General features: G+C 39.5%; 1 protein-coding gene across 1 annotated transcript in view; it reads left to right on the forward strand.

The window, feature by feature from the left end:
* The window catches only part of TRPM8 (transient receptor potential cation channel subfamily M member 8), a 246,965-nt gene that overhangs the window by 30,118 nt on the left and 195,703 nt on the right, over nt 1–21,144 (forward strand). Inside the window, 4 exon segments of the mRNA XM_053698868.1 lie at nt 17,357–17,477; nt 17,557–17,630; nt 17,854–18,010; nt 20,503–20,680. Of these exon segments, the coding sequence (XP_053554843.1) occupies nt 17,357–17,477; nt 17,557–17,630; nt 17,854–18,010; nt 20,503–20,680 (530 nt within the window).

Genomic DNA, 21,144 nt, shown 5'->3' on the forward strand with positions numbered 1-21,144 from the left:
ATGAGTTTTGTCGGTAAAAACTTGCGTTGCTAACGAGCCTTTTTTTTCCAGCGCTCACTTTAAACAATGCTGGTATTACAAGTTTTCTGAATGGCTGCGTTAGCCTCAGAAAAGTGAGCGTTGAGCAAATTTAGCGCCACTTCTTACTGTAATATCAGCGTTGCTTACGGTAGCGGTAAGCTGGCTAAAACGTGCTCGTGCACGATTTCCCCATAGGAATCAATGGGGCTGAGACGGCTGAAAAAAAACCTAATACCTGCAAAAAAGCAGCGTTCAGCTCCTAACGCAGCCCCATTGTTTCCTATGGGAAAATACTTTCTAAATCTACACCTAACACCCTAACATGAACCCCGAGTCTAAACACCCCTAACCTTTCACTTATTAACCCCTAATCTGCCGCCCCGACATCCTTGCCACCTGCATTATATTATTAACCCTTAATCTGTCGCTCCGGACACTGCCACCATCTACATTATACCTATGAACCCCTAATCTGCTGCCCCTAACATCGCCAACACCTACATACTATTTATTAACCCCTAATCTGCCGCCCCCAATGTCACCGCAACCTAACTACATTTATTAACCCCTAATCTGCCGACCGGACATCGCCACTATAATAAATGTATTAACCCCTAAACCGCCACACTCCCGCCTCGCAAACACTATAAAATTTGTTATTAACCCCTAATCTGCTGTCCCTAACAACGCCGCCACCTACCTACAATTATTAACCCCTAATCTGCCGCCCCAACTTCGCCGCTACTATATTAAATGTATTAACCCCTAAACCTAAGTCTAACCCTAACACCCACTAACTTAAATCTATTTTTAATAAATCTAAATAAAATTACTATAATTAAATAAATTATTCCTATTTAAAACTAAATACTTACCTATAAAATAAACCCTAATATAGCTACAATATAACTAATAGTTACATTGTAGCTATTTTAGGATTTATTTTTATTTTACAGGCAACTTTGTATTTATTTTAACTAGGTACAATAGCTATTAAATAGCTAATAACTATTTAATAGCTACCTAGTTAAAATAAATACAAATATACCTGTAAAATAAACCCTAACCTAAGTTACAATTACACCTAACACTACTCTATAATTAAATTAATTACCTAAACTACCTACAATTAAATACAATTAAATAAAATAAACTAAATTACGAAAAAAACAAAACACTAAATTACAGAAAATAAAAAGAAATTACAATATTTTAAAGTAATTACACCTAATTTAATCCCCCTAATAAAATAAAAAAGCCCCCCAAAATAATAAAATTCCTTACCTTACACTAAATTACAAATAGCCCTTAAAAGGGCCTTTTGCGGGGCATTGCCCCAAAGTAATCAGCTCTTTTACCAGCCCTTAAAAGGGCTTTTTGCGGGGCATTGCCCCAACGTAATCTGCTCTTTTACATGTAAAAAAAAATACAATACCCCCCAATATTAAAACCCACCACCCAGGGGGGGCGTGTCCGAACAGCGACTGTGGACGGTCGCACCTTCTTAGTGCTCCTGATGAATATCTAGCAAACCGCCGGTGTAGGATAGCTAACACAGTGCATGAATAATATAAAGCGACCAGTTTTACTGGCCTGGTGGATAGAATATAACAATCTAAGCTAGTCGCTGTATTTTTGAAGCTGGAGTGCAAGATCGGGCAGTAAAGGCCTGGAGCGGTGGCTCACAACAGGCAACGCTACCCCCCTCGGTCTTCCGAGGTTTCCTGTCAGGACTGGACTCAGCAAGTTTATTTATAATCACACGGAACAACAGAGTAAGCAGCCTCTTTTTTTTTTTTTTAATTCTTTTTATTGAAGAAACATGGGTACAGTTTAACATGTGCAACTGTATGAAAATCATATAGTTGATACAACACAAAATACTTTTGTTAATGCTCAAAATAAAAGCCCTGTAGTATTAGTTTTATCCAGATAGTAGGATATCAGTCCATGTGTATCCCATGTTTCTCATTTTCTTATATAACAGTAAATAAAACATCTTAACCAAACTAAACACATAATCTAAACACATTCTAACCCCAACCCCAATTGACTTAAAGATTCCATCAATATGCCATCCCCCTCATGTATATATATGTATAGATTAGTTAATTTTATATCTACTACCCAATATCACAAAATAATCATGTTAATGCATTAATTGATCCAGAAGCTTGATAAAGCTCAGCCAAAATCAGCTTGTATAGTCATAGATTGTTAATAAGTTATGTTGTATTTGCGCATTTTATCCTAAATGTATTTTCCCAGGAGGTATGGGTAGAGCTAACTTGCAATAAAAAAAAGAATTGTGACTATCGTGCATAAATCCTTTTGTGTGTGATGTACAAAATAGGTTATGGGCCATGTTACTAGGGACAGCTAAGATGTATATAAGATATCCATAGCAGAGTAATGGAACTTTTGAGAACAAGACCCTATTTTGCAGCAGTATATACAGATATTGTGGAATCCTTAATCTGCTGATGTTCGTTTGGATTTTGTCAATTGGGGTATAACTCAAATTAAACTAATAAAACTATAGCAAACCACAAACACAACCGTACCGCACCACATTCAACAGGCGAAGTTACAGGGTAAGGTTAATTTATAGCTATTGGGTGCTGTGCAGCTAAACTGTAGGCTGGGTGGCATGGGGGTACAATGCTGCTAATGCATATAGATTAGTGTGCGTCAAAATTTAAAGGTGTTAGATACCCAACCCTTATGCAATAACTAGAAGATAAGAGTCAATATAGGAAGTAGCCCTGTATATGTCCAAGATTTAGCGTGGGATTATTGTTGAAGCATCAAGGACTCCTCCCTGATCAGAATCTGTATCGCAACCTAAAAGAGAATCCTCTTAGAGATAGATTGTGTTACTATGTTATGTGGGTACATCATATAGGTAGCAGGTTTTTTGAAGAGCTCAATCAAACCAAGCCCAAATCAGACTGATCAATGAGAGTAACAAAATATAAGGCAAACAGACAAGAAAGCAGTGTGTATACACAATGGTCTCAAAAGCACAGTGCTATTAGGGTTGACCGAGTGTAGTGAGGTCATGGTTAGCAGATATTTATATCTCAGTGGAGCAAACATAACATTCCTCAAAAAAAATAAAAAAAAAAATAAAAAAAAATAAATGGTCAATGTAGTGGTGCAGGTAGAAGTGAGTGTGAATCTCCCATTACATTACACGGTACCCCCAATGAAGTTGTCAATAAAACTGCAAAACAACCAAATCTAAACATAAGTGTAACATCCATACACACGCAGGCTAGTCAGAATTGAAACAGATTAGAGCCCCCTCTAGTTAGCTGGTCCACTTATCTGATGAGATGGGGCAAATACATGTAGGTATTCAAAGCTGCTGAACATTATGCGTAACATATACCGGGACATCAGCCCATACAGTTATTTGTCACTCAGTCAATTGGTACTTAGGGCTGTAGCATTATGGAGATTACCCGACCCCGGCTCGGGATGGAGCATGGCAGCTATGCCTTTGTAGAGCACCGCCTTTCTGCGGGGGGAAGGGAAGCTGCCTCGTAGTGGGAATAGAATACGGCAATGTTCCTAGAGGGCAGCTGCCCCATCCCAAGTCCAACTTCAGGGCATGCGAGCTGATGGTCAAATGTGTAGCAAACAGAAAGTCAGGGCCGTATCTGTAGAGATCCTGTCGCTCCTCAGGCGGGGCATTGACAACAGCCGGAGTGACAAGTGACTCGGCTTTAGCAACAGCAGGGTAAGCGGGGCCGTAGGCAGTCACTCCCTCAACTCCGGGGCCAGGATCCATGACCGAAGCTGGGTCAGCAACCAGATGGATCATTTGCGGGAGCGGTAAGCTGCGCTTCAGATAGGCAGTCGGGTCTAGCCAGGTCGTTTGGGTATCAAATTCTGGGGCTGAGACCAATAGTGGGTGAGTCATCCGCGGTGTCGGCAGTCTCTCTTGTGGTTCAGTCTGCGGTTCTATAACGGACCCCACTAGGTGCAAGACAGGAGATGCTATTCCGCTTACCAATAGGTTGGGGGCCATGGGGCTGTCATTAAGAGACTTGAGTGTTGCTCTCCCTGCAGCGGGCTCAGCGGCAGGCCTTCCCTGGTGGCCCCATTGCTTCTTAGTTGCCAGCGCAGCACATAATTCAGTGCAGGAATTCAAGAGTCTCTCTAGCTTGGGTAGGAACAGAGTTTGTAATTCTACCAAGATGCAGGAGCCAGCTGAGCAGTCTTTGGTGGTGAATATCTCCATTGTAGGGAGACAGGAACTTTGTAAGATGTATATACAGAGTGGCGGCAGTATTCCCGCTACAATACCCAATGGGTTTCTTCTTTAAAGTGATGTTCCGGGGTAGAAGAGCTGTTAATCCTTCTATCTGCTGGATGTTCCCGGACAGCTTGCCTGTCAAGGGAAATGCAGATGGCGTAGATAAGTGGCATTAATATTAGAAGTAGAAGTAGTTTGCTTCAGAGCTGTTGAAGCTTGCAGCCATCTTGTAGAGCCGCCCACCGGAAGTCAAGCAGACTCTTTTTATTATAAAGAGATCAAGTATACTAGGACATTTACTAATACGTAACAAATATGGCCGACGAGAAAGAACCCAGCTACGCATCTCATATAGATGACTTCATGGACAAGATAGAACATCGCTTTCAAGATTTATTACAGAGGGCTCCATTGGACTTTCTAATAAGTTTACAACCGTTTAAGTCCAACACAGAGAGCAAGTTGGAAGAGGTGGAGATGACAAATATGGTGGATGGGATCGCGGCAAAGGGTGCCCCCATGGTCTCTTCCCTCCTGAGCAGAACAGAGATCTCTCCAGATATAGCAACACCTTCACAGGTCCCGCCTTGCATGAAATCTTCTCGGATGAAAACTAGATCTCCAAAGGTAGATATGCATCAAAACGCCAACTTGTCCCTGCATAAGGATTTGCTGTCTAAGCAAAAGCAAGCCGAAAGTGTTCGCCACGCAACAGCTCTAAAAGATCTTGAGAAGTTTATTGTTTCAACCGGCATGGTGCTGGTGTTTGATGCACATTGCATGGAGGAAGAGTTTAGCTGCGAGAGCAAAGGCGGCTCCCGGTTTCTCATGCCGGTGGAGGACACACCATATACTACAGTTATGACTTTGCAGATGCTGGTGGACGTGCCTTTTTGCCCAGAAAGAAGGAACCCTAATAAACAGTTTAGCATGGGTCACTGTTGGGACTCTTTAAAGCCAGCTGGAGGATAGCTTGGTATTGTCCTATATATTTCAATATTGCTGGCTCAAAAATGTTAATTGTTTCACCTTTTATGTGTTTTTCCTTTTTCTTCTTTTAAAGAGCCTGTGTGTTTATAAGATATTAGAGTAAGCTTATGCATTAGCACTTCCCTATTTTTCTTAGTCCTGAATTATCTGGTTCCAGGCATCCCTATTTTTATAGTGAGGAGGAAGGTGCTGCTGCAGTGATGATCCGCCGGGTACAGGAAGCAGTGCGGGTCAAACCATGTATGAACAAGGGGAATGGTGTGGAGCCAACCAAAGGATAGCGGCGGACTACCGCAAAAAATGCACAAAAAGAAGAGGTAGAAGGCTACTGAGCATCAGTAAATCGTTATATTTATTTCCAATGTTAAAAAATACACATGTAGGTGAACAAAGTCACAAACAAACAGGGAAGGAGACAGCAGTCTAACATGTTTCACGCATACTTGCGCTTAATCATAGATGCTGGGGACAAGTATACACAGCTGCTTCATTTAAAGGGGCAGCACACCAATGAGAACATTCATTTAGTTAAATAATGCAATGATTGGTTATCAGCTTGTGCATTTGATTTGTGAGGTGTGTGTCCACAGTCAATGAAGCAGATCAGATAAAAACAAAATACAAAATACTTGTGAAGGGGTAGCAAAATCTGGTACATACACAAACAATGTAAATAATATGAATATACTTATAAATGTATGCACCTGCAAGAAGAAAAGAAAACAAGAAACATATATATATGCGCATGTGTATATGAAATATAGAACACCACTGAACACTTTAACATGTTTGCAAAACATCATATTAAGTTTGCAAGATAAATTAATCAATGGTATTCATATAATCATATAAAGACATATATTTCAAATTAAATGAACAAATCAAATACACAAATACAAATGTCATAGATGACATGAATTGCTGCATATTAAAATCAACTCTAAATAGAGAGGACCTAACAATATTCCATTATATACCAAAAACTACAAGTGTGTTTACACCGAAGTTAATGGGGTATGGGGATGGAAGGGGTGGTTTGGGGGGGGGATGGAAAAGGTGTTTTTGGTGGAGAAAGTTATTTATTTATTTATTTATTTATTTATTTATTTATTTATTATAAGGGAGAAAAGAATTCCAATGAGACTATTGAGATGCATACTAAAATATATACTAATATGAAAATATATGTATAGCGTTCAATATGTTAAATAAGATGTATTCTAGTCAACAAAGTATCTCATATCCCATTCCAAATTAATACCCAAAGGGGACCTGGTCTTCAATTTATAAATCCAGAAAAGTTATTTTCTGTCCAGAATTTTTGATTTGTCTCCCCCCCTGGGTGGGGTTCTCGCTAGGTCTATGATCTTTATATTGATACTGGGTACATTAGTGAAATGAAAGAGATTAAAATGTTTGGCAACAGCCGAATCTTTATTAAATTTCTTTATATCCCTTAAATGCTCCCTAGCTCGATCTCTGAGAGTCCTGGTCGATTGTCCCACGTATTGGGCCCCACAAAGTTTGCAATCCAATAGATACACTATATAGTCAGTAAGACATGTAGCATAGAAATCCATCTCAAAGGATTCACCTGTGGTCTTGCTACTAAACTTGTTAGTGTAATCCATAGTATCGCAAGTTAAACAATTCGTGAGATGTGCCCTAAAATTCCCTATACCCCTAAGCCAATTAGCACTAGGTCTGATCTCATTTTTGACTAAGCTGGGGGATAGTTTAGAGGCTAACGTAGGTGGCTTTTTTGCAACAAATTTGCAATCTTTAACATAAGACTGTAAAACCTCATCACCCTTCAATAAATGTAGATGCTTTTTAATGATGCTACATATGGAGTTGTATTGGGGTGAATATTGAGTTGAAAAGACAATACTCCTTTCATCCAAATAACCCTTCTGGTTACCCTTAATATTGGCATGTCTTATTCCTTCAGCTGTGTCCTTAATGTTATCTAAGTGCAATTTGTTTGGTGTTTTCCAGTCCTTAATCTCCTCAAAGGTTCTATATAACCCTTCCTCGTCGTATCCTCTGGCTTTTAATCTGGTAATAAGATCATTCGCACCTTCAATGTAATTTTCCATGGTGCTGGCATTTCGTCTTAACCTGATAAATTGGCTTCTAGGGATGGATTTTATTAGATGTTTGGGGTGGCATGAAGTGGCATGAAGTAAGGTGTTACCTGCCGTTTCTTTTCTGTATGAAGTTGAAATGATCTTATGTGTGGTGGCATCACCACACAAGTTAAGATCTAAAAAATTCACATTATCATGATGTACCTCCCCTGTAAATGTAAGATTGACATCATTGTTATTCAATAGTGTCAAAAAGTCATCAAACACAAAATCCTCTTTCACAATAAAGATAAGGTCGTCTATATACCTCATGTACAACAGGATGCCGGACCTGAAAGGTTCCTGTATATCATATATGTGTTGGAGTTCCCACCTACCCACAAATAGAGTAGCATATGAGGGGGCAAATTTCGCCCCCATAGCTGTTCCTTGGTTCTGTAAATAAAAAACGGAATCAAACATAAAATAGTTGTGGGTAAGTAGGAACTCAACAACCTCAACAATGAATTCTTTGGTCTCTATTGGATAAGAGGTATTCTTGTCCAGGAAAAATAAGTGGATTATAATTGATGCCACATCCCTATTTTTATGTTATATGAAGTACAGAAAGGTTTTAGAAGTATACACACATTGACAGCCTGAAAGAGGCACAGTAACAGCACTAATGCCCTTTTATAAGTTTGTATGTTTTCTGTGGGGTTTAGGGGGTGGCTCCTAGGAGGACATACTTTTACACTTGACAAAGGGATATATACTATGCATGTGGCCTCAGTTCCTGAAAGATAAGGGATTGCATTGTAGGTCCCCCCGGTGTGGCCTGCGGCCGGGGCCGGGTTGGGGAGCCGAGTGTATACCATAAAATGGCAATAACGGGAACTAAGCATTACATGAAGGTTTTAAATTGTGTGTTATATGCATTATAAATCAGAGTTTGTATCATATTTTTATGTGTAGAGAGGGATGTATAACAATTTGGTAAGAGTGTATGTTATTAGCCACTCAGGACATCTTAGATGGAATATATTTTAGGGGATACAATCATTAATCATTTATCTGTTTAGTCAAGCTCTATAGTTACTAGTTCATAAATGTTAGCTGCTGGTCTATGTAAGATGTGTGTTAATATAGTAACCAGTCCTGACCCATGCATCTTTCTCAATTTTCTAGAAACGAGTAGTTACCTCATATTCTGTTTATTTATCATATGATGCAGTCTGATCCTATGTAATCTTTTATTCATGTTATTTGTTGAATATTAACCCCTTTGGTTTTAAACAAGCACCAAAACAGGTCCAAGAGAGATCTGTATTACTGCTTATGGGGACTGAAAATTGAGGACTTTCAATATTATAGTACAATCATAGTCAGATATGATATGTGTTACAAAAGCATTAGTTTTCATTGTGTACCATTAAGTGCTATGTGACAGACCCTTCGGTCAGAACTGAAAGAGTTAACTTTGTTCAGCTTCAAGAAGCTATTTTCTAAATTCAAGTTTGCTGGCATCAGCTCTAATTAAGTTTAGTGATAAACATTCCCATTGTCTAATCACCTCCAGAGTCAGACTGCTAGTTGATAAGATGGACTGCATTGTTTTCTTGTGTGTAACTTGTTATCTGCTGAAGTAATGTAATTCTATTGTGGCCTGTCAAAGGGCGTTGTCTCTCTATCTAAATGTACCAAATGTGTGATTGGTGATTTTATGCCTCCCCCTGAGAGTGTCCTGTTTGCATGTAACCTCAATAAAAAGCAGGCTGGGCATCCCAGTTCTGATTTCTTGGTTGACCCTCAATCGCAGCGTTGACTCGTTTTTGTGGGCAGAAGGGTATCCTAGCTGTACTACAGCTAGGGGGATTATTCTACATTTGCGAGACTCGTATAGAATACTATGGAAAGCAGCTTCTCCCTTCTTCAGCAATAGGAATCCAGGCTACTAAGCGGTCCATCTCTCAGCGAGACTAAGGGTAACCGTAACAATATGTTTATTTGCTGTATCATATAAAATGTCTGTATCACTTTTCCAAATAAAAAAAAATAAAAAAAATAAAAACATCACCCAAATACCCCTACTCTAAAACCCACCCAATTCCCCCTTAAAAAAAAAACTAACACTAACCCCCTGAAGATCACCCTACCTTGAAATGTTTTCACCCAGCCGGGCCGAAGTCTTCATCCAATCCGGCAAGAAGAGGTCCTCCAGAGTGTCTGAAGTCTTCATCCTATCCGGGCAGAAGAGGACATCCAGACCAGAAGAAGTCTTCATCCAAGCGGCATCTTCTTTCTTCATCCTTCCTGAGTGGAGCGGCACCATCTTGAAGACCTCTGACGTGGAACATCCTCCTTGACCGACTACTAGACGAATGACGGTTCCTTTAAATGACGTCATCCAAGATGGCATCCCTCGAATTCCGATTGGCTGATAGGATTCTATCAGTCAATCGGAATTAAGGTAGGAAAAATCTAAGGTAGGACTAACCATAGTCTCATAGCTGAGAAGGAAGTGAGAGATGTTGCACATTGAACAAATCCTGTTGAGTGATTTTTGTTTCAGGGGTTCTCTGGTTCCAATGATACTTTTATGAGTAAGAGTTACATTTGCTTAGGACACTAATCCAGATGTTTATTTTAAACTGTACGTGGTTAATTTGTGAAGTGGATGTAAATTGTATATGAATCCATTGCGTTAAAGGGACACTGAACCCAATTTTTTTTTATTTCATGCTTTAGATAGAACATGCAATTTTAAGCAACTTTCTAATTTACTCCTATTATCAAATTTTCTTCATTCTCTTGGTATCTTTATTTGAAATGCAAGAATGTAAGTTTAGATGCCGGCCCATTTTTGGTGAACAACCTGGGTTGTTCTTGCTGATTGGTGGATAAATTCACCCACCAATAAACAAGTGCTTTCCATGGTTCTGAACCAAAAAATAGCTTAGATGCCTTCTTTTTCAAATAAAGAAAGCAAGAGAACGAAGAAAAATTTATAATAGGAGTAAATTATAAAGTTGCTTAAAATTGCATGCTCTATCTGAATCACGAAAGAAAAATGTTGGTTCAGTGTCCCTTTAAGGGTGATAGTGATGTTATACAGAAGAAAATCTATTTGTAATGTAGTAAAAATTTTGCAATTTAATTACAAAACAGCTGTATGATATGTAACAGGGCAACTCTAGTGATACATGATATAACTCTTACATGTTTAATGTATTTTTTTGTCACAAACTGAGTAAACAATATTACAATTACTAGCTTTTATTTATACTCTGCACCATACTCAGCAGCCCTATACAAGAAACATAATGTCTCGCCTAACCCAGGTCCACCCAAAATGACACCTCATACACCTTGCACACGAAACCCTCTAAACCTCATTAACTGCACCTCTAATAGTACACCCCAATTCTCGTGTGCCCTTTGGAATGCACGCTCGGTATGCAATAAGCTTACATCTATTCACGACCTATTTATTTCACGTTCACTTAACCTGTTAGCCCTCACTGAAACTTGGCTCTCCTCCTCTAACACAACTGCTGTAGCCTCTCTGTCCTATGGCGGCCTGCACTTCAGTCACACTCCCAGGCCTGGAGACAAACAAGGAGGAGGAGTAGGAATTCTCCTGTCTCCACACAGTACCTTTCACTGCATTCCTTCACCCCCCTCTCTTTCCTTCTCATCTTTTGAAGTTCACGCTATCCGCCTCTTCTCCCCTATAGCTCTTCGTGTTGCAGTTATCTATCGACCCCCTGGCCCAGCATCACAATTTCTGGACCACTTTGAAGCCTGGCTTCCACATTTTCTCTCTTCTAATGTCCCTTCTCTCATCTTAGGGGACTTTAACATACCCCTTGATAAGCCTAACACGCCTGCTGCCTCTAAACTTCTATCCCTTACCACCTCTTTAGGCCTGTCCCAGTGGACAACATCTCCAACACACTGTGAAGGCAACTCCATAGACCTGGTCTTCACAAATCTCTGTGCCGTTTCCAACTCTCTTAACTTCCCCTTTCCTCTCTCTGACCACCATCTACTAACATTCTCTCTCACTCTACCTGCTACATCTTTGCATGCCCCCAAAAAACTGCTACCTCACAGGAATTTAAATGACTTGGATCTCACAGACTTTTCCACTCAACTGAGTCCTCTCCTCTCTGACATTTCATCCCTCTCTTGCCCAACCCTCGTGAGTCTACAGTATAATTCGGCACTAAAATCAACACTTGACAAAACCGCACCCTCCACTCTTCGACGTACATCAATCACTCGACGGCAACCGTGGCACACTAAACAGACCATATATCTTCAGCGATGCTCACGGGCCGCTGAACGGCAGTGGAGGAAATCACGCACATTTCCAACATTATAAATTCACCCTTAAGTCCTACAACTCTGCGCTCAGCCTGGCAAAACAAATCTATTTCTCCTCCCTCGTGTCATCTCACGCATCCAACCCCAGAAAACTGTTCTCAACCTTTAACTCCCTTCTACGTCCGCCTGCCCCCCCGCCCACTACCAACCTCACTGCTCAAATTATTGCTGATCACTTCAAAAATAAAATTGACACCATTAGAAAAGAGATATGCACCTCGCACCCCGCAAACCCAGCGATTCTACCCACCCCTTCTATTAACAAAAATCTATGCTATTTCCCTCCTGTAACAGAGGAAGAAGTCTCTGCACTCCTATCCTCGGCTCATCTCACAACCTGCCCACTTGACCCTATTCCTTCACGACTTATTCCCCTTCTCTCTGCTTCACTAACCCCTACCCTAACTTATCTCTTTAACCAATCCCTCACTGCAGGCACATTTCCTGACACATTCAAGCATGCGACAATCATACCAATCCTAAAAAAGCCCTCGCTTGACCCCTCCACGCCTTCTAACTATCGACCAGTCTCCTTACTTCCCTTTACCTCAAAATTATTGGAACGACTAGTCTATAATCGGCTAACTCAATTTCTCACAACTAACTCCTTACTTGATCCACTACAATCTGGTTTCCGCCCTAAACACTCAACAGAAACCGCTCTTGCTAAAGTAACAAATGACCTGTTATCAGCCAAAGCAAAAGGCCATTACTCATTACTAATTCTTCTTGACCTGTCCGCAGCTTTTGACACAGTTGACCATCCCCTCCTCCTAAAAATACTACATTCATTTGGCATCCGAGACACAGCCCTCTCCTGGTTTGCATCATATCTTTCAAACCGCTCGTTTTCAGTTTCCTTTAACAACACATCTTGTGACCCTATGCCTCTCTCAGTTGGTGTACCGCAAGGCTCTGTCTTGGGTCCCTTGCTTTTCTCTCTTTATACATCCTGCCTTGGAAAACTTATAGCCTCCTTTGGATTCCAGTACCACCTATATGCTGATGATACCCAAATCTATCTTTCCTCTCCTGATATCTCTCCCTCTTTACTCAACCAGATTTCTGACTGCCTCTCTGCAATTTTCTCTTGGATGTCTTCACACTACCTCCAACTCAATCTGTCCAAAACTGAGCTGCTTCTTATTCCCCCCTCTTCGAGACATCCGACACCTGACATTTCTCTGATGGTTGGAGACTCTATTCTCAACACCTCACCCCAGGTCCGCTGCCTTGGGGTCACACTAGACTCAGAACTCACATTCAACCCACATATACAAACGCTTACCAAATCCTGCCGGTCACACCTACGCAACATTTCCAGAATTCGTCCCTTCCTTACTCAAAATACTACAAAAATACTTATTCATTCCCTCATCCTGTCACGCATTGATTATTGCAATCTTCTCTTAAATGGCCTTCCAAAACACCGCCTCTCCTCCCTCCAATCTATTATGAATGCTTCTGCTAGACTCATCTACCTAAGTCGACGATCTACATCAGCTGCTACGCTCTGCCAGTCTCTACACTGGCTCCCCATACACTCCAGAATACAGTTTAAAGTATTAACCCTAACTTACAAAGCACTCAACAGTCTAACTCCCAACTATATCTCCTCTCTCATCGTGAAATACTCCCCATCCCGTCCTCTTCGATCAAACTCTGACCTACGTCTCTACACTCCTGTTATCTCTACATCCCACTCCCGCCTCCAAGACTTCGCACGTGCTGCTCCTGTCCTCTGGAACTCTCTACCCCGCTCCATCAGACTGTCTCCAACCTTGTATAGCTTCAGAAGATCCTTGAAAACCCACCTATTCAGAGAGGCTTATCATCTCTCCTCCATCCCGCATCCGAACCAAGCTAATACATGTACATGAACTGCCTGACTCACTGCTGCAAATACAACCGATGTAACAAGCTACCCCAACCTTATGTCTCTGCACCCTAAACCTATAGACTGTGAGCTCTCCGGAGCAGGGCCCTCTTCATCCTGTGCTAGATTTGTTTAGTCTTGTTATGTTTTGTATTGTATCACAGATCTTTGTCATTGTATACCCCCATCATTGTACCCAGCGCTACGGAATTTGGCGGCGCTATACAAATAAATGATAATAATAATAATAATAATAATGTAGATACTGTTTGCAGGTGGTCATAATGCACAACGTGTTAGAATTCTACTGTATAATATATTACAATTATGTAGAGGCAGGAGAGAGCTGTATGAAATGCTTCCAGAATATTTTTACATTCTAAGTTGTCACCTACTTTGAAAATCAAGCAGCTTAAAGGGACATAAAACCCAAATTTTTTCTTTCATGATTGAGAAAGAGCATACAATTTTAAACAACTTTCTAATTTACTTCTATAATCTAATTTGCTCAATTCTATTGGTATCCTTTGCTGAAAAGCATATCTAGATAGGCTCAGTAGCTGCTGATTGGTTGCTGCACATAGATGCCTTGTGTGATTGGCTCACACATGTGCATTGCTATTTCTTCAACAAAGGATATCTAAGGAATGAAGCACATTAGATAATACAAGTAAATTGGAATGTTGTTTAAAATTGTATTCTCTACATGAATCATGTAAGAAAATTTTTGGGTTTAGTGTCCCTTTAATATATTTGTATAGAGTCCCATTGTAAGTTTAACTCCTAGGGATGCAGTTGAGTGTTGTAAATAATGATGTAATTAGTAATGCCTATATATGTTTGAAGCAGCATTTTCTTCTGCTGTATGATAGTTATTTTCAGTAAAATTGAAGCACCTTCCTTTCATATTCATGCCCAGCATTTTTGTGTACACATATTTTACTTTTCAATTTAAGTTATTTTACATGGCAGGATGACTACCCTATGAGTGCAGGTAGAAATGTATTGTACATCTGTTTTTTTTAATAATTCTAGTTCATCTCCCACTGAGAACCACATGCATTATCATCTGTTTTGCCTTTCCCCTTCTAGAATAGTTTGCTTGTGCTTTCTTTGTATCAGTGTTTAATGAAATGTGGAATAATTTCCAAACTTTTTTTTAATATTGAATGCTGTTTGCAAACTTTTACAATTCATCTAACATCAATGATGTTTTATTTATTTTTTACATCTGAAGGACTGAAATAAAAATGAAAGTAAAAGATACTAAAAATCTAAATATGAAGAATTACATAGTGAGTGGTATTAAAAAAACTTTCAATATTTAGAATTTTTTCTCAATGAAAGATAATATGACCAATTTTAGATCTCTCAACCCATGTCCTAAATTTGTGTGAAACTGTTAAATGAGGTCTGTAACACCTCAGGGTGCCACACAACTGACAATCACTATTCTAAAGGCTTGTAACCATGCCATCCTTTCTTTATAACATTTCCCAGCAGCCTTGGCAACTTTCTTACATTGTATCTGCCCAAAGCAGACTGTCCCTCTTCCCTTTTTTATGGTGAGTCTATCCTCCAGACTCATTTCTTATACTCCCCCTCTTTTTAATAATGTCACTATAACTGTTCTAGCTACATTTCTTTTTATCTTTCTTAACTTCTCATTTGTAATTCACTCTTTCATTTGCCACCTATGCCACTAGCACATCCCTTTCTCTATTCTCTATAAGTATGAAATTTGCTGCTTTCCATCTCTTCATACATGTTCATCCATACTATCCCTAATTCCTCTGTCACATTTTCTCTCTTCTCCTTTCCACTGTGGTACCAGGGAATACTGTTTTCTCACCTTTCCTCCTCATTTCTTCTCCCACTATCCGCTGTGCAAGCCTAAAGCATACTCATTGTCACAGACACAGTCAGTTTTAGTCTCTTTGTACATCTGAAATGTGCAGTATATAGGGGAGGTTAGTATTATGGGTGTGAATGGTGATTATGGCATGTGTATTCAATACTAAGTATATTAAAGCATAACCCATGCTCCTTACCACTAACTGCATTGAAACTAAAAAGTCTATGCTCTGTTTGTCACTACTTACACAGGTAGTCATCTCATGCCCAAACCACGCTCACTGTAGCCCAATGCAGTGTAAGGAAACATTATATGCCTTGTAGAACTTTCTTGGTAACTGATAAGTGCTACTGTGTTTAATGCAAACCGGCCCTCAGTTTCTTAAGCAGAGTAAATTTAATTCTAGAGCAGGGTAAACAAGTGTAATTAAATGTAGGAAGGAACCACCATTATTAATATTTAGGAGTCATCCACACACTTTTTAAGCCATGTATGTTTTTTGTGTATAAATATACGCAGAGTGGTCCTCAAAGTTAGGATGCAGAAGTATTAATTTGACAGACGCCAATAGCTCACCCAGTTCACCCAGGGAGATAAATGAAATGAATATGCTGAACAACAAGTGCATTTTGATCTAAAATAAATAGATAAGAACTTAATATGCTTTGTCTGCATGGCACAATGTCATTGGGAGGGACCTAACTGAGTGACTGCTTGGAAATAGATAATTTTTTGCACCACTGATATGACAAGCCCAACCCAAGCAGTTGGTCATTGGATTCTTTCTGTCCTGAAGCACTGCACATTAAGTGGTTACTGAGAGTGATGCTGTTGTCATAGTTATTCTGCTGGGTTCTAAATCTTGTGACTCTGAGCCAGGACCCTGCATGTTTAGTTATGTTTTTGATGTAGTTATGTTGAGTTTGATTTTGGCCTCTGGAAGTCTTTTCTGGCAAGTATGATGTATTTAATTTGTGAGGACTGAACGGTGTATGTTGTTTGTGCTATGTGAAGTGTTTGGTTTACACATTTTATACAGATTTGACCATGTTCAATATGTGTGTTTATGTGATGTATGTGGGTTTTGTATAGTGTATTCTTTATGTGATCACTGGAACCTGTGGTTTGCACACCACATTGTCTAATGCTGGGGGTGGAGACAGCCTATCTGCCAGGATTCAAATATTCCACCTGTGAAAGCAAACACAGCAGAAATACAGCAGCTAAGGAAGATCACTTTCATCACTGCCAGGTAGAGTTTTGTGTGTGTGTTTGTGTTCAGGTTTCTGGGTAACACATTTGTGTGTCTGTGTATTTGTTCATCAATCTGCTTATTTGTGTGCCCCTGTTATTCTATATATCAATATACTTACAGTATATATAGTATTTTCATAATATGTCCACTATCTACCTGTCCTGTCTACATGTCTTCTGCACTGTCTGTATCCTAGGGAAAATGTAGGGACCCTTACTTTTTTAGGACCTCTTAGGTTTGCTAGCCTCAGTTAAAAGTCTATAAAACCTCTTTGTGTGTGGAAAACCTCTGGAACTTATTTAATAATGTTAGTCTATTTGTTATTGCATGTTTCTCTCTTGTCTGTCCCTATAACTGCCAATTACTATCATTTTCTAGGACTTTGTCACCAGACCTTTTCTCTGTATGTCTATATGAACTATGCCTATAAGTTAGATTGTTGTCTTCCAGTAACAATGTTGATTGAGTGGATCACAAGTTTGTTGATGTCCCTGCACTCAGTAATTATTTTATGGCAGACTGACAAATTTTACTAAGAAGCAGCTACAATTGCTATACAGCTTATTTGACAAGACATATCCCTGTAACTCTATATGATATGGTCCCTTTACACCAATATGACCTCTTGTCCCTTCAGGCTTTTAGATACTTCCACAGATTTAGCCAAGATGAGGAACCGCAGCAGCAGAATGCTGGAAAGTTCCCGGACGCTCTATTCCAGCATGTCTCGCAGTATTGAACTATCACTGGATGAAATTGTAAGAAACATCAGAATTATCTATTTTTCTTGTGAATGTAATTCTAGTGTGTGTTAAATCATTTTCTGTCTATTTACAGGATGCTGCAAAATTTATCCAAGAGAGCTTCAAGAAGAGGGAATGTGTGTTTTATACAAAGGATCCCAGGTCACCGTAAGCACTAGTAGACAGGCCCTGGAATGACCTATCCATATTGGGTAGGGGAAACTGGGGTGTGACAATGACACCAGTCAACCAAAGTGACCCAAAGATAGATGACATGACAAAAACATACTCAACCTGACATCAGCACCTTCCCAAACAAACAGTAACACAGGCAGAACATTAGTTTTCATGACACCTATTATCTGTACTGACACCTTCTCTTGTTTTACAGGGAGAGCCTTTGTAAGTGTGGATACTCCAAGAGCCAGCACATTGAGGGTACCCAAAGCAACCAGAATGAGAAATGGAACTACAAGAAGCACACCAAAGAGTTGCCAACGGACGCCTATGGAGATATCCAGTTTGAGTCATATGGTAGGAGAGGGAAGGTAGGTAATATCTTTATAGCTGAAATGGGCTGAAGTCAACCTGCTTGATCAGAGCTGGGGAAAACCTGGTATGGAAAAAACTGTTAGTCAACTATTAGGTCCACAAGGTGTGTTTACACTTCTGTTCATTTAAAGGAACATTCTAATGAACAATATACATAATTAGCTAGGATCAGTAATGTAAAAATTGTCTGCTCTTAGAAATGATCTGTTGTTTTGTTAGTATCGTATTATTCTTCTAAAATAAATAAATAATTGTTCCATAGCTTCATAAACTTAATATACTTTACATTTTGTTAATATCACTCTTAGAGGCCCATTTATCAAGCAAGTCTCGCCAGAAACACCAGTTATGCTCTGAGCAGGCGGACAGACATCGCCGAAAATCAAACTGATCGAGTATGATCGGGTTGATTGACACCACCTCCCTGCTTGCGGCCGATTGGCCTCGAATCTGCAGGGGGCAGTGTTGCTGAATACGGAGAGTGTATTGCTCGCCGCAATCAGCAATTTCTCTTGGACCTGATCCGCACTGTCGGATCAGGTCCGACAGACATTTGATAATTCGGCCTCTTTATGTTCACTCATCCAAGTTAAAGGGACATGGACCCACAATTCTTCTTTCATGATTCAAATGGAACAAACCGTTTTAAACAATTTTCCAATTTACTTCAATTATCAAATTTGCTTTGCTCCTTTGGTATCTTTTGTTGAAGGAACATAAATCCACTACTGGGAGATAGCTGAACATACCATGTAAGCCAATGACAAGAGGCAAATATATGCAGCCACAGTCAACAGCTAGCTCCCAGTAGTGCTTTGGTGCTTCTGAGTCTATCTAGCTATTATTTTAATAAAGTATAGCAAGAAAACAAAGCAGACAAAAGAAGTACATTTAAAAGTTGTTTAAAACTGTATGCTCTATCTGAATCATAAAATAAAAGGTTTGGGTTTCAGGTCCCTTTAAATAATGTAGGTCTTTGTTTTCTACAAAACTCTGGTAACTGGAATAAAATCTGTTTTCTAGTGTCTCGGCCATGTAGAGGTTTTTCTACATTTGCAATTAGAATCTTAGAATTGTTCTGGATTATTTCTGACTAATTATTTATAATAATCACATTTTGTATCTAATACTTTCCTGTATAGCTAAATGTTTTCTGATGTTTTACTAGTCTGCCATTATTTGTCAGAAGAAAAAAAATTAAGAAAATATGTAGTATATTGTGAAATCAAATCACTACCAGTTATCATCGGAGAATGACGTGTGACATAACTCTGCTTTGCCTAATGACAAATTTAGCCCTGCTGATGTGTAATGTGTATCACTTTCTTTGGTGAAAATCAGTACCAATCAGTTTATTATCTCACTTCTGATTTGTTAAAGGGACAGTCTACTCCAGAATTTTTATTGTTTAAAAAGATAGACAATCCCTTTATTAGTCATTCCCCAGTTTGACATAACCAACACGGTTATAATAAACTTTTTACCTCTGTGATTAACTTGCATTCTAAGCCTCTTCAGACTGCCCCCTTATTTCAGTTCTTTTGACTGACTTGCATTTTAGCCAATCAGTGTCCTCTCATAAGTAACTCCATGGGCGTGGGCACAATGTTATCTATATGGCACACATAAACTAACGACCATCTGGCTGTGAAAAACTGTAAAATACATTCAGATAAGAGGCGACATTCAGGGGCTTAGAAATTAGCCTATGAGCCTACCTAGGTTTAGCTTTCAGCTAAGAATACCAAGAGAGCAAAGCAAATTTGATGATAAATGTAATTTGGAAAGTTGTTTAAAATTACACGCTCTATCTGAATCATGAAAGTTTAATTTTGACTAGACTGTCCCTTTAATACCAGAAAAAGCAAACAAATGATGACATAGGGATCTATTTAACAAGCTCCGTATGGAGCTTGATGGCCCCTGTTTCTGGCGAGTCTTCAGACTCGCCAGAAACAGCAGTTATGAAGCAGCGGTCACAAAGACCGCTGCTCCATAACCTGTCCGCCTGCTCTGAGCAGGCAGACACACATCGCCGGAAATCAACCCGATCGTACTCGCGAGTCTGCAGGGCGCGGCGTTGTGAGCTGCTGGTGCAATGCTGAATACGGCGAGCGTATTGCTCGCCGTATTCAGCGATGTCTGTCGGACCTGATCCGCACTGTCAGATCAGGTCCGACAGACATTGATAACTAGAGGCCATATTGTCAAAAATGAATACCATAACATTTTTAAGTTTCTCACTGTGTTCTAACTAATTCAGTTTTTATGTTATACTGATTATTGCATAGCCTCCCTTTCAGCATAATTTACAACTTGATTGGGCTTGTCTTTGAATAATTATTTTTTCGTTGAAATGAAACCTATTTTATTTTACTCTGAGATATAATTTTTTCAAATGAGAGCAAGGAAAAAAAAGGGTGAGTCTATTGACCTGATCGTACATGATGTGACGTGTCATCTCTCTCTCTATGTCATGTGACCTCAGTATATCCGACTTTCCCGCGACACCAGTCCGGAGACTCTATATGAGCTGATGACCAAATACTGGCAGCTTAAGACCCCAAACCTCATTATTTCTGTGACTGGAGGTGCCAAGAACTTTTCTCTGAAGCCACGAATGCGAAAGATCTTCAGTCGCCTCATCTATATTGCACAATCCAAAGGTGTGTTCATAAGGCTAAAGTATCTCTGAGTAAATGCCCAATGTTGAAAGCTTTCCTGGCACTTAAAGGGACATTATATGAAATACATAATAAAAAACAACACATTATATCTCAGCCTCAAAGTTCCATCATATAAATGTTTGTGGGTGCAAGCCCTTAGGGTCTCCATTATATACACAAATATAACCAATAGAAAGGTAGACACATTTGAAGCTCATAATATCAACATGTCTGGGCAACTGTCACTTTATCAAGCTAATAAAACTTGGAATCATACAAACATTTATATCCACTCTAATAAAATAGGAGGCAATCAGTTGCACACAAGTGGGATTAACCCTTTCCTATATGAGCAGAATATAAAAGCCCCTGTTTGTTTTATCTAAAAGAGGTCATTTAAAAATGTATTAGTTATTTAGTCATTGTAAATGCATGTTCCTGGCTTGCAGTTGCACTGTGGGTGA

The sequence above is a fragment of the Bombina bombina genome, chromosome 1, assembly GCF_027579735.1.
Source record: "Bombina bombina isolate aBomBom1 chromosome 1, aBomBom1.pri, whole genome shotgun sequence".
Lineage (NCBI taxonomy): Eukaryota > Metazoa > Chordata > Amphibia > Anura > Bombinatoridae > Bombina > Bombina bombina.